General features: G+C 54.5%; 1 protein-coding gene across 4 annotated transcripts; it reads right to left on the reverse strand.

The window, feature by feature from the left end:
* Positions 1-573: 573 nt before the first annotated feature.
* Positions 574-13,615, reverse strand: Nlgn4x (neuroligin 4 X-linked). Of its 4 annotated transcripts, none has more exons than XM_055605202.1 (8): positions 13,580-13,615; positions 11,297-11,410; positions 10,292-11,101; positions 9,309-9,368; positions 7,277-7,429; positions 6,742-6,927; positions 3,985-5,026; positions 574-3,302 (listed from the first exon to the last, which is right to left on the reverse strand). In XM_055605202.1, exons 3-8 carry the CDS (start codon positions 10,791-10,793, stop codon positions 2,375-2,377), a joined length of 2,871 nt encoding a protein of 956 aa, XP_055461177.1. In that variant the 5' UTR covers positions 10,794-11,101; positions 11,297-11,410; positions 13,580-13,615; the 3' UTR covers positions 574-2,374. The 4 variants fall into 4 exon arrangements, with proteins under 4 accessions (XP_055461177.1, XP_055461178.1, XP_055461176.1 ...); XM_055605203.1 differs by having other exon boundaries at positions 13,529-13,595; XM_055605201.1 differs by lacking the exon at positions 13,580-13,615 and adding an exon at positions 12,762-12,957.
* Positions 13,616-13,642: the final 27 nt, after the last annotated feature.

Below are 13,642 nucleotides of genomic sequence, written 5' to 3' on the forward strand. Positions count from 1 at the left end.
ATAAAATATCCAGGAATCTGTGGAAACTCGTCCCAAAGAAGGAAATGTCTAAATAAAATATTGAATTCCAGTTGGAAAATTTAAAAAATAAAAAAATTAATTTTATAAAAAAGATCTTTAAAATAATTTTTAAAAATTGAAATATTTTCAGGAAATAGATGGAGGCACTGTTTTTTCCAGCTTTAGAAATAATTAGAATATAAAATTAAGAAAAGTAAAAACCATTAGACAATAAAATAACATTTTAAATAAAATAATAGAAATTAAAAATATTCGACAATTTAAAAAAAACTTCAGAAAAATATTTTCCAAACTAATTTTTTTAAAAAAATTCTACATCCCGTATATATTTTTAAAATCTCCAAACCCGTCTTGAAAATACGAGAACCCCGTGCCAGAAAATCCTTGAAACTAAAATTCTGATTTTTCATCCTGTAAAACCGTCCGGGGTTTCTCTGGACGGTTTCTCTCCCCGAAATTGAAATCTGCTTTTAAATTTTTCCTATTTTTTTTAAATTTTATTTATTTGTTTGCTTGTTTGTTTCCCACCCCATTTTTCCCGATTTCTACCTGGATTGTTTTTTATAATATATATTTTTCAATATTTACATTTTCCTTTTTTATTTAAAAAATTTTTACACACTTTTTTTCTTATTTTTGTCTTTTTGCACATGACCCTTCTGCAGTTTCAATTTTTTTTCCCAACTTTTCTTTAAAAAAACATTCGATTTTGGTTGTATGAGTCCGCCAGCCCCTCGTGGAATTCGTTGCTTTGGATTCTATTTCCCAGTTGTTGTTGTTGTTGTTTATTAAATTTTGATTCAAAATTCAAAATTCGAATTCTGTCCAGTTATCTCCGGGACAGAAATCCCAGTTTCTTTTTCCAGCAGAATTTCACACTTTTCCTCAGCTACAATCAGGAAATTTCTTGGTTTTGGTCAAATCAAGATTCTCAATTTTCAGTGAAATAAAATTTTCCATGGGGGGGGGGGTAGTTGTTTTTTGTTTTTCTGTTTTTTGTTTTGTTTTGTTTTGTTTTTCCGGATTAGGGCAAATTCCTGACCGACTGCAGGAACCTTGACGGCTTTAAATTTTTCCCCCCCACCAGAATCATGACATCGGAGAAACTTCCCACATATTCTGAAATGCTTTCCCGACGTTTCCCATAGAAATAAAAATTCACGTTTTTATTGAGTAGCTTCTGTTCTTTCTCCCTCGATGACACTGACGCTCGTGACTCAAGTTCAAAATTTTTTTAAAAATTCAAAAATTTCAAAACTTTAAAATTTGAACTTTTCTTTTAATCCCAGTTCAGTCTCTTCACATTTGATCAGGGATGGGGGTGGGGCCTATAGGGGGCGTGGCCAGAGCGCGGCCGAGGACCTGTCAATGGTGGGGTATCATGGGAGGTTCTGGGATCATGGGGGATCTGGGAGATTTGGGGATCATGGTAGGTTCTGGGGATCATGTTGGGTTTTGGGGACCATGGTAGGTTCTTGGGATCATGGGGAATCTGAGAGGTTCTGGGGATCATGGGCGGTTCTGTGTTGTTGGGGGATCATGGAGGATCATGGGAGGTTCTGGGATCCTGGGGTACCCTTGGAGATTCTGGGTATCATGGGAGGTTCTGAGATCTTAGGTGATCATGGAGGATCATGGGAGGTTCCGGGGATCATGTTGGGTTCCGGGGACCATGGGAGGTTCTTGGGATCATGGGAAATTATGGGAGGTTCTGGGGACCATGGGAGGCTGGTTAGCATCCTGGGAACTGTGGGTAATTCTGGGCCTGGAATCCGGGGGTATCACGCTGGGGTCTTCCAGGAGAGATCTGGACCTCGGGCCAGCGGTCCTTACCCTCATCGCGTGCTTGGATGGCGGCGGGGCGGGGTGGGGGGGAGAATCAGTGTGGAGGTTTCTAGAGGTCACCCTCGGTGGTTTCTAGGGTCCCCCGTGCCATTTGTTAGGGTCCTCATGTCCGTTTCTGGTGTCCCCGATCCCAGTGGCAGTTTGTAGAATAGATGTGATGGTATCTAGGGACCCCTGTCAGTTCCGAGAGTCCCCATGCCAGTTTGTAGGGACCCTGTGGCAGTTTCTAGGGTTCCCATGGCAGTTTCAAGGGTTTCCCGTGCCGTTTTTAGGTTCCCAATGTTAGTTTTGGGTGTGCCAGATCCCCCATCTTAGTTTCTAGGGTCTTCCATGCCATTTTGAGGGTCCTCGTGTCAGTTTCTGGTGTTGAGGGTCCCTGTGGCAATTTCAAGGGTCCCCCATGCCATTTTCATGGTCCTAACGTCAGTTTCTGGGGCGCCCGATCCCCAGCGACGGTTTCTTCGGTGTTGATGACACGAGCGTGTGGGGCAGGGTGAGCAATCTCCCGCTATACCCGAGTGGTGGAGTGGCCAAAGGCGTGCAGTGGTGGGAGCCCGGCCAGCGCATTGGGCACCATGGTGATGGCACTGGGCACAGCAAGGGGTGCAGCGTCGTCAGGGGCACGACGCAGCGTGAGTGCGTAGTCTGGCGGGCCAGTGGGCAGCCGCAGGGCATCAAGGGATGAGGGCGATGTCACTGCTGCCCCGGGGTCCTCCTCCCGACCACGTTTCAGGGCATCGTTTCCAGGGCGGTGGGCAGAAGTATATCCGGAAGTGGGACCAGAAGTAGAAGCAAAACCAGAAGTGGGACCAGAAGCCGAGGCAAACCCGGAAGTCGAACCGGAAGTTGCACCAGAAGCGGAAGTGAGCCCGGACGCGAACCCTGAAGTGCCACCGGAAGCAGCCATCCTTCGGTGGTGGGTCTCATGTCGCCGCTTGTCCTTCTTGTAGTAGAGGGCAGCGAAGGCCAGGATGTTGAGGAAGAGGAGGGAGGCACCCACGGCAATGGTGACACTGAGCTCCGTGGAGTAGTCACGTCGCGTTTCAATGAGCACCGAGGCCTCACCTGGCCCTGGGTTTGAGTCCCGCGAGGATGAAGCTGACGCAGAAGAGGAGGAAGAGGCGGGCCTCCCTGAGGAGGGTGGGGCAGGCCGACGCGTGGGCGGCCACGCCCTGCGGGGGCCAGGCTGGGCACGTGGGGCGGCGGTAGGTGTGGTCAGGTAGGGGAAGGCCTCGCGCAGCCCGTGTAGGTGCGGCACCAGCTCCAGCCAGAAGGCCACCTTGGTGGCTCGATAGTGGTCACGCACGCGCGGCCGCAGCCCAACGTGCAGGTAGAGGCGCTCCCGTGGTGTGTACTTTGGCCAAGCCACTGCCTCGAAGCGGTTGGGGCGTGTGTGCGCAAACTTGGTGTCCTGTGGCACCGGACGGTTGGGGTCCCTGCGGGGGTGGGGGAAGAGGGGTGGAGAGGTCGGGCTCATCGGAGGGACGCACACTAAATATAGGTGTGTGTGCACGTGGTTCTTCTGATACTGACGCCGCCCTGCCTCTCCCCTTCCCCTCTCCCACTTCGCCATCCTCTGGGCATGCTGTGCCCCTACCTCTTCCTCATCCCACCTGCCCCACCCCTCCCCTTTGTCTTTCTCCTAAGCCCCCCCCCCCGCCCCCCCCTTCCCCCCCCCCACTCCCCACCCACACCTCCCCACTTAGGCACTCCTTCTGCCCCACCCCTCACCCTCCCCCACAATGCTCCAGTTCCCTGCCCAACCCCTCCAGTGGTCACTAAACCAGCCCCGCCCCTCACTTCCCGCCCACTCCTTGCCCCGTCCCTGCCCCCTCCTCAAATCACTCCATTACTCACCCCACCCCTCCAACTCGCCTCACCCCCTGCTTTTCCACTCCCCTAGCCTCTCCCCCAGCTCCGCCCTTAACCCCTCCCTCCCCAGTCCATCACCCTATCACTCAACCCTCGCCCGGCCCCTGCCCTGCCCCTCCTGCGCCTTCCACAATCCTCTCCTTGCCCCACCTTCACCACAACCACACCCCCACCCCTCCCCTTTCCACCTTCTCCGTGGCACTCATGGCTTCCTCCTGCCCCGCCCCTCCCCCGCCCACCACTCACCCCGTCTTGGCGAAGTTGGTCCAGTACGTCATGACGACGGCGCTGAGCATTACGTCATTGCGCGTGAAGTTGCACGGGAAGAGGGCGGCAGCATTGGCGGCTGTGGCCACGGCGATGTCACTTCCGGCCGCGCCCTCGCTTCCGACTGCTCCAACCCCACCCCCGGCCGCCGCCAGCACGAGCATCGGGACCCCGAACACGAAGGGCAGCTCGTCGCCATGGGCCGCGCCCGCTTCGGCCGCCCATGCGGGATGCGCGTCCCCCCGGCACGGGTGTGCGAAGGCGTAGAAGTAGGTGGCCGAGCCGTAGCGGGCGTGCAAGTCTGCGGTGGCCACCGCGGGGGCCGCCCACTGGTGGTCCGTCAACATGGCCGCCAGGGCGCGACGCCTTGACCCCGCCCCGCCCTCACGCTCCGCCCAGTCTGTGTACATGAAGCGCGCCGTCTCGCGAAGGGCGGAGTCCCCGCCGGCTCCACCGCCCCAGCCGGCCACGCCCATCTCCCCTCCCGGGTAGCCGTACAGCGCATCCACGAAGGCGGCAACAGCGAGTTCGAAGCCTGCAGCCGACACCTCCTCCTCCTCTTCGCCATCCGCTGTGACGTCGCCGCCGCCGTCCGGGTGGGCGGGGTCGGCCAGGGCCACGCCCTCCGCCTGGTTGACGCCCAGAAGGATGTCGTAGTTGAGGAACTCACCCTGCTCCATGAGGATCTGCGGGTCGTCAGGCACCACATCACCATCGATCACTGGCCCGAAGGCCACGTGAAAGGGCGCGGACGCGGGCACCGAACCCGCGGCCCGGGTCAGCTCGCGAGCGCCTCGGCGGCGGAGGCAGGCCACTAGCGCAGCTGACGGGGAGGGCGGGTCATGCACCGAGGACGTCAGGGGAGGTGTCGCCGCGGTGTCCGGGGGCGAGGTCGCCGACGTCACGTCTCCCCCGCAGCCCACACGGGCCCCGAGCATGCGCGCATAGGCCGCCGGCTGGTAGTTGACGGCCCAGCTGGACAGTGCGGTGCCGCTCTGGATGATGGCCTTCTGGAACAGGCCTGCGGGGGGGAGGGGGCGGCCGGAGAGAAAGGGAGTGGTCACCAAGGAGGGCGAGGTCATGGCGGAGGGGAAGGATTGGAGGATGGAGGGACATAGGGAAGGCTTGGGGTGGGCCGGGGAAGGGCTCACAGCATAGGTGGGGTCAGGAGGAAGGGATGGGGTCACAGTGAGGTGGTGTAAGGGGAGGGACGAGGTCATAGAATGGGCGGGGGCGGAGTTAGATGGAGGGGCAATGTCAGTGGGGAGGGGGTGGGGTCAATGGGGAAGGGGCGGGGTTAGTCGGGATGGGGGAGGGACACATGGAAGGAGTAGGGCCACAGGGAGGAGTGTAGTCGGCAGGAGGGGCGTGGTCAGCGTGCAGGGGAGGAGTAAGAAGAAAGGAGGCAGGGGCAGTTGAGAGGGGGCGGGAACCCACGGTAGAGAGTCAGAGGATAGGGGCGCAGCCATGGAGGGGCAGGGTCAGCGGGGAGATGGAGATGTGAAAGGTAGGGTGGTTAGGGGGAGTAGTGAGAATAGGGCGGGATCACACGGATGTGTGGGTCACAGGAGGGCCGGGAAGGTGCAGGGCCCCGCACACAATCACACGGGAGGGTCAGATGCGGTCAGACGGACATCAGGAAAAGGGTGGGTTCAGCAGGGAGAGGAGACGTCATACAAGGGGCGGGGTTAGCAAAGAGGGAGGAGTCAGTAGAGGGGGCGGAGTCAACAGAGAAGAGGTGGGATCAGTGAGAAGTAACACCGGAAGGGTCATGTCCAGAAGGGATGGGAAAAAGTCAGCAAGGAGGGGGCATGGAGAGGAGTGGGGAATGGTTTGTTGTTAAGAAGCGTGGCCCAGTCCAAGGGGCGTGGTCATCAGAGGTGAGCAGAGAGCAGGGAGGGACGTGGTGAGGAAAAGAACAGAGTGAGAAACGTCCATCCCACCTTGACTGGGGAAGGGGGCAGTTACCCATCAGGAGCAGGGGGAGTGCGCAGAGGAGATGGGGTCACGAGAGACGCCCCCAGTAAGGAAATATACTACGTGTGGGTGGGGGAGAGGGAAATGAGCAGAGTCAGGGAAGAGTCAAACAGTAGGCGGGTCTGCACAAGGGGCCCGGAGCAGCCTGTCAGTCACATGGGCAGTTGACTCCGAAGAGGCCTGAGGGACGGTGGGGCCAGTTGGTAGATGTGGCTACAGTGTGAGGACATGGCGGCCCCTCCTCCTGCCGACACTGGCACCCGCCCCTCCCGGGTGACACCGCCCCCTCCCTCCACCTAAAAACAAGACTGAAAGTTCCTCACCCTATGAGTTCTCTCGTGAGTCTGGCCCTGACCACGCCTCTCTGTGACCCTGTCCCTCCCTTGTGGTCACAGCTTTCCACTCCCACACAGTGACTGTTTCACATTCTCCACGTGTGCGATTTCCTTGTGCCCCGCCCACCACAAGTGACCTTGCCCCTGCTGTGACCCCGCCCCTTCCCCCCGATGTCCCCTTCCCTTCCCTGCTGTGATCCCGGTGATCCCCCTGATGTTACCCCATCCCATCCTATTTCCCCAACCCCTGCTGTGACTGCGCCCCTCCCTTGACACTGCCCCGCTGTGACCCCACTTCGTTCCTGCTGTCCTCGCCCTGCTGTAATCCTGGCCCTTCCCTGCAGTCCCCGCCCCCTCAGGTGACCCCGCCTCCCATGACCACGACCTCTGAGCGTTACTCCCGCGGTCCCATCCATCCACTCACCTTCCGAGTAGTGCGACAGCGTGAGCAGGCTCACGCACGAGGCTCCGGCGCCCGAGCCGAAGACCGTGACACGGGCGGGATCCCCGCCGAAGGCGACCGCGTTCTCACGCAGCCAGCGAAGCGCCTGCATCTGGTCCAGCAGCCCGTAGTTCCCACGCGCTGCAGGGTCGCCCGTGCTCAGGAAGCCTGCCAGGGGCAGAGCCACGGGGGGTCATGGTGGTTCACAGGGGTTTCTGAGGGGTCATGGTGGTTCACGGGGTTCACAGGCATCACAGGAGTCATGGAGGGTCACCCAGGGCGACACACTTGCCATACACATCCATCACTCCTGTGATGTCACCAAGCAATCAGCCAGGGTGATCAAATGATCACTTGCACACATATGCACCTTTAACTGAGCATGTGCACTCTGTACGTATTTGCACATTTACTTCCTGTTTGAATGGACTGTGTGGGAGACATGTCCTGCATGTGGGCGTGTTGGAGTGCATGGGTGTGTCATCAGGGGCGGGGTGGGTTTGGGGATGGGGCTCACCGAGCGCGCCCAGCCGGTAGTTGAGCGTGACCACAATGACATCGCCATAGCTCGCCAGCACACTGCCATCCATCATGTTCCCCGTGCCTGCCATGTATGAGTCGCCGTGGATGAACACCATGACCGGCTTGCGTGTGGCCGGGTCGCGGGTGTCTGTGGAGGGGGAGGAAGGTCAGGAGACGGGTCCAGGCACCCTCTGCCCACTTCTGGCCACACACACCTCAGACCAGAAGTACTTCCGATCCTACATCCGGCTTCTTCAGTCGCAGATGGAAGATCTCCACCCACTTCCATCTCACTTCCTATTTGTTGACTGACTTCTAGATGTCATGAATCCAGCCCTGCCTACTTCTGAGTACTTGAGTCATTGATGTCACAGCTCCACCGACTTCTGCCTCACTTCCGGGTTTTTAATTGAGCCAAAGAGATCCTAGTCGGCCTACTTCCAGATTATTGAGCAATGGACGGTCTAGCGCCGCCCACTTCCGGGTCTCACTTCCTGTTTGTTGAGTGACTTCCATATGCCTCCAGATACTCCTGAGGGTGTGCACCTCCGGCCACTTCCGGTGTTACTTCCCAGTTCTTAACGGAATCACAGATGCCCTAGCCCTGCCCACTTTCGGCTTCACTTTCTGATTGTTGCCTGCTACATGCTCCTAGTATGGCTCCGCCCATTTCCATTTTCACTTCGGGAATCACTTTGAGATTCCTACTTACTGATGCCCCTGAGCACCCGGTTTAAGGAAAAGAAAATGGCGCCTGTCCCCACCCACACCTTGCCCCTCGTGTCCTCATGAGAAATGGTAGACAGGAAGTGCACCACCTACTCTGCCTTCCCTCACTAGACCCTGAGGGTCTGGCTAATATGCAAATGAGCTCCTGAATATTCAAGAACATATCAATATCGGGATGGCCTCGTTGATATTCAAGAAATCTCAATATTCATAGAATTCATTAATATTCACAATTGGCCTGAATGGCTTGGCTATGAATATGTAAATGAGGTGATGAATATACATAATCTTCGGGGGCTCCAATCCCCTTCTGATTCTGAAATTAGTTGATAAAATAATTTAACGTTTTTGGATATTTAAAATTCTTTCACTTCACAATAGAAACTAAATTACTTAAGTTGTTTATATGAAAAATTGTTTACTCAAATTTATTTATATTTTAAATGTTATTCAAATTATTGAAATTTTAAAAATATTTTAAATTTAAAAAACTTTGTTATTTTCAAAAGGCACTTTTCCGGGGACTGAAAACAAAAAGATGGAAAATTGGTAAAGAAAAATAAAATTTGTGAAAAAAGCCAGGAAACTGATTTCTAATTTAAAAAATATTTTTTCTCTTCTAAAATCCAAATGCTTAAAAAAGGTTTTTGCATAAATCACAAGTGTGTTCGGTTTTCCTCCTTTAAAATCTAGATTCTGTTTCCTTCACCTTCTGGCAGCTTACATGCCTGCGGTTCTTTCTTTCACCAAAAAAACAAAATTAAATTGACTGCTCTGTAAATATTTTTCAAACCTGTCACCATTTCAAGGAGAAAAGAAAGAGACGAATAAAATTTCCAAAGACTGAAAAACAAAACAAAACAACTAAAATTTAAACAGTAAAAATTAAAAAAAAAATTAAAATTCTGGAATCCGCACACATGGGGTTAGAGGAGAAAAACATCCCATTTTCTCTTTTTCTCACACAAAAAGTAAATTGTTAAATTGTTTTTTTAAATGTTAAATTGTTAACATTGTTCAAAAACAACAGTATTTCAGAATTTTTTGCAATTTTGAAAATTCCAAAAGAAAAGTTGGATATTTTTGTGTGTGCACACAGGAAAGTGCCACTGGTTTCTGATGGGGAAAACAAGAAAATGTGAAAACGGGAAGGAAATGGACGAAGGTTTGTTCTTCATGGCGCCCAAAACAATAAAAAAATACAAAATTTTAAAAATTTTAATAAAAATTTAAATTTTCAAAATTTACCAAAAAATATTTAAAATCAGAAAAAAAAAAAAAAAAAAAGAAGAAGCTACCTGGGTCATCCCCGCGCTCGTCACTGCTCAGGTCCTCGGTGAGGCTCCGCACATGGCCTCCTGCTCGAAGGGAGGGGGGTGTGTGACAACGAGAAAGTGAGAAGATTCAAGAGTGAGAGGCTACGTGCGTGAACATCGAGAGGAGGGAAAAATAAGAGGAAAAAAGGGAAAAATGGAAAAGAGAAAAACGAAAAAAGAGGGAAAAAACAAGAAAAGAATAAGGAAAAAAAATCTGGAAATCGGAATTTTGTCGAAATTGGAAAAAAAAGAAAGAAAAGAAAACGGAGAAACCTCAGGAGACGCGGGGATTCGTGCAAACGTAAAAAAACAAAATGAAAAACGAAAAAGTTTTCTCAGAGAAAAAAAGAATTGGTGTTGCCACGCGTGTTAAAAAGTTCAAAACTGATACGTGGAAAGGAAGGTTTCCTGATTGACATCACGAGGGCGGGGTCATCGACACGGCGGGGCGGAGTCTGGGAACCAAGATTCCCAAGTGCAAAATTCGAAAATTTCCAAAAAAGTTTTACGAATTCTCCAGTTCAAGTAGTCTCAGGGTCCCGCCTCCCCTGTCACACCTCCTCACATGCACAAATCCCTTCCCCCGTACCTCAGTGGACACACGACCCCGCCCTGCACAGGCGCGCAAATGTATGCACGTGTATGCAAATGAGTATTATGTACACAGGACTTCGGTCGGTTATGTAAATTAGCCACAGAGGGAGACGCATGCAAATGAGCGGACAAACATGAAAATGGCTTTGGATATACAAAAATTTATGTAAATGTGGGATCGTATGTAAATTTATGCAGATGAGAGAGCAAGCACATGATATCATGGTCACAGCATCGATCTCTGAATCCCAGCTTGGGCCCAAGCGCGAGCAAATGTGTGTGAATGAGCCATGATGTCACACACCACTGTCCCAAGGGAGATGACACCAGACTTCGAAGTCACGTGACGCGCGTGCTCCCGGGTCACTCACCCACGCCCGCCGGCACATACAGGTTGAGGTAGAGACAGTCCTCGTCTTGCTCGCGCGCGTGCGCGGCCACAGCGTCGGGGTCGGCGGCGAGCCAGGCGGGCAGCATGGCGGCGGGGTCGGGGCGCGTGTCGGCGTCCTGGGGACACACGGGGGCGAAGCGCGCGGCCCCTCGCACGCCGGGCCATGGGGCGGGAGGCTCAGGCGGCTGGAAGCGGCGAGGGCCGGTGGGCGGGGCAGCGTAGGGCACGCCCAGGAAGCGTGCCACGGGGCCCAGAGAGCCGCCTGGCAGGGGCACGCGCATGCCCCGCAGCCGCCCGTAGCGCGTGCTCACCACCACGGGCCCCGCCCCCTCCCCAGAGTCCTCGGGCGGCAACGAGGAACAGGACACACATGCGGCCAGGGAGGCCACAGCTAGGCACGCCAGCAGCGCGCCCGAGGTCATGCTCGCCGCCGCACTTTTCACCACGCTTGATGATGTCACGCTCAGTGTCACGGCTTTCATCACGCTTAAAATGCCTTGTGTTCAAGAGCCGATGTCACTCTTATCGTCAGGATCGCTGTCACACTGGACGGCATTCACCTTGGTGGCCATAAGGTCCCCGGACCCGAGGCATGGTTTACAAGGGCAGCATGTGGGGCAGGGCGGCAAGACCAGTGAGGGTGACACACACACACACAGGGCATGTGGCCTCCGTGGTGAGTGTGTGATGCGCGTGTCACCGGAGGGAGGGGCTCCAGACTGGGGGCGTGTCAGTCATGGCTGCCATGGATCCATCGTTCCACGTCCGGCTTGGGTCATGGTAACATGCCCTGAGCAGGGAGAGACCCGGTATATATGTGACCTACACAGGCACATATAGGTGGAAACACAGACGCGTCTCTGAACATTGCACACACACCTCAAATGTGTGGGCCTGGTGTGTGCCCTGTGTGTGTGGGAGTGCAGGGCGAGTCCAGATCAGCCGTGTGTGTACATGTGCACTCTCCCCCACCGGGCTCACTCACCTCTCCTCACACACCGTCACGTGTGCCCACCATGTTGGGAGGCGATGTCCTCCTTGGGGTCTTGGATATGTGTATGGGCAGGTCTGGGCCGTCGCTGGTGGCCATTGTGGGGGCCTGAGGAGGGAAAGCACAGGCGTTGGTGCCACAGTCCTCCCCCCTCTAGCTTTCTGACTTCTGGGCCATACACACATGCACACACACACACACACACACACACACACACACACACACCCCGGGTGACACTGCCGGCCATGCCCACAGGCGTTGAGGGTCAGAGTGGGAAAGGGCACAGCCGTGGTGGGGGCGTGGTGTGAAGCTGTGTGCGATGAATGTGTACTGTGTCATGCATGCGCAGTGTTTACCCTCACCGTGTGAGCTCAAGTGCTGAGACGCCTCACAGAGGCTCACACCATCTGTAAGTCTGTACACTTGTGGGGGGGGGAAAGTGCTTGTGTCTGAGCTGTACCTATTTATACGTATAGGCCGGCATCACACAGAGGCACACACACCTTCATCCACACACATGTATTTACACATGCATACAAATGTTTACTCGAACGTACTTACGCAGACAGGTATTTTCACTCACGGGTAGACTTACTCGAATATTTACTGATACTCGTATGCACACAGGCTTACACACATGTACTTTCACAGACATTTGCACTTACACTCACAATTAACAAATTGAGAGCCACAGATGAAGCTGTGTACCGTGAACGTGGGACCTGGACATAGACTGTCACAGCCGAGCACACACAATACAGACACACGATACAGACCTGACATGAAATACACATCCTGGGGCACTATGCCGTCCATGCCAGGCGGGGTGTGTAACGTGTACACGGGGCTGTTTGGTACGTGTGTCGTACGGTGTTCTCTCGAGTGCGTAATGTCTGCACACCACCACACACACACAAACACGTCTAGGCACACCTCAAGACCTGTCAGCTGCATGTGAAGCTTGGGAAGCCCTCACACCCATTGCAGGGAGCGGGTGCTCGCTGAGGCGCTCACTGAGGCCCAGGCTGGCCTTGCCCGGCCCAGGCACACACGCTCACACAGACACACACAGAAGCACAGACACACGCGCGCGCGCACGTCCGTGAGTGCACATAACTCATGTGCATCTGTGAGCTCACACTCATGACGACTCAGGGACGTGACCTGGTTCCTTCCAGTTCCCCCACCTCCCAAAACACACAAACACACACACCAGGAACTCGTGTCACCCCCGCCCCTCCTCCCCCATGGACTCCCTCGCGCGCGCGCGTGACAAAATCCAGCCCATAATAGCCGCGTGCAAAGCGGGGAAAAGGGAAAAAAAATGTAGTGGAAAAAAAAATTAAAGAAAATGAAATGAAATTCTGTCCTCCCCCCGCACACCTCTCTCCCCGCGTGCACACTCCATCCCTCCCTCCCTCATTCCCTCCCTCACCCCGCGCGGCCCTGACACACTCACCCCGGACGGCAGGGAGGACTGCGGCGGCAGCGGCAGGAGACCAGAGGAAAAAAAAAAAACGTGCAAATAGAGAACACAGGGTGGGGGAGGGGAGGGCACGCGCTGGCGGGGGAGGGGAAAGGCGGGCAAACCCCGCGGTGAGTGTGTCAGCGCGCGTGTCACCGTCTCCGGTTCCCACCGCGGTCCGCGGCCTCCGAGGGACGACTCGGCGGCGACTGCGGCTGCGGCGGGGGGCGGGGAGGGGGCAGGACCGCGGGGATGAGTGGCAAGATGGCCATGCCCCTAACCACGCCCCACGGTGACGACAGGATTGAGAGACGACCCCTAACCACGCCTCCCAGGAAACCGCGAGCAAGAAACGTCCCTAGCCACGCCCCCTGGGTGACGCGAGAGATGAAAATCGTTCGCTAACCACGACCCCTGGGTGACGACGAGGAGAAACGTCCCTCTAGCCACGCCCCTCACAGCGGCACGGCGCTACGTAACCTAACCACACCCCCTCGATTACCACGCCCCTCGGTGAGACACCGCACGGTTAAAGTTCCCCTAACTACGCCCCGCCCAGTGACGGAGACAGAGAAACGTCCTCTACGTCCCCTCAGAGACAGGGAGTAAAACGTCCCCTAACCACGCCCCCTGGGTGCAGGAAGCGAGAATGAAGCCTTAACCACGCCCCCTCCCTCGGTGTCGCACAGCAGGAAAAACGCCCTCTAACCACGACCCCTAACCACGACCCCAAGGAGACAGAAGTAGAAACGTCCTCTAACCATCGCCCCTCGTAGACGCGTGGCGTGAGAAATGTCCCCCTATCAACGCACCCTCGGTGACGTGCCAGCTATGCACCATCGGTGATGTTCTTCCCGTGACGTCACCCTGCTTCC

This window comes from Psammomys obesus, unplaced genomic scaffold, assembly GCF_907164565.1.
Source record: "Psammomys obesus unplaced genomic scaffold, mPsaObe1.curated_primary_1811, whole genome shotgun sequence".
Taxonomy (NCBI): Eukaryota; Metazoa; Chordata; class Mammalia; order Rodentia; family Muridae; genus Psammomys; species Psammomys obesus.

Excerpts from the sequence above, each read along its gene's own strand:
- Nlgn4x (XM_055605202.1), bottom strand. The coding sequence starts at position 10,793 with ATGAAAGCCGTGACACTGAGCGTGACATCATCAAGCGTGGTGAAAAGT. Across the intron at positions 6,928-7,276 it reads CTACCGGCTGGGCGCGCTCG|GCTTCCTGAGCACGGGCGAC; the intron begins GTGAGCCCCATC and ends TGCCCCTGGCAG. Across the intron at positions 5,027-6,741 it reads GCTGTCGCACTACTCGGAAG|GCCTGTTCCAGAAGGCCATC; the intron begins GTGAGTGGATGG and ends TCCCCCCCGCAG.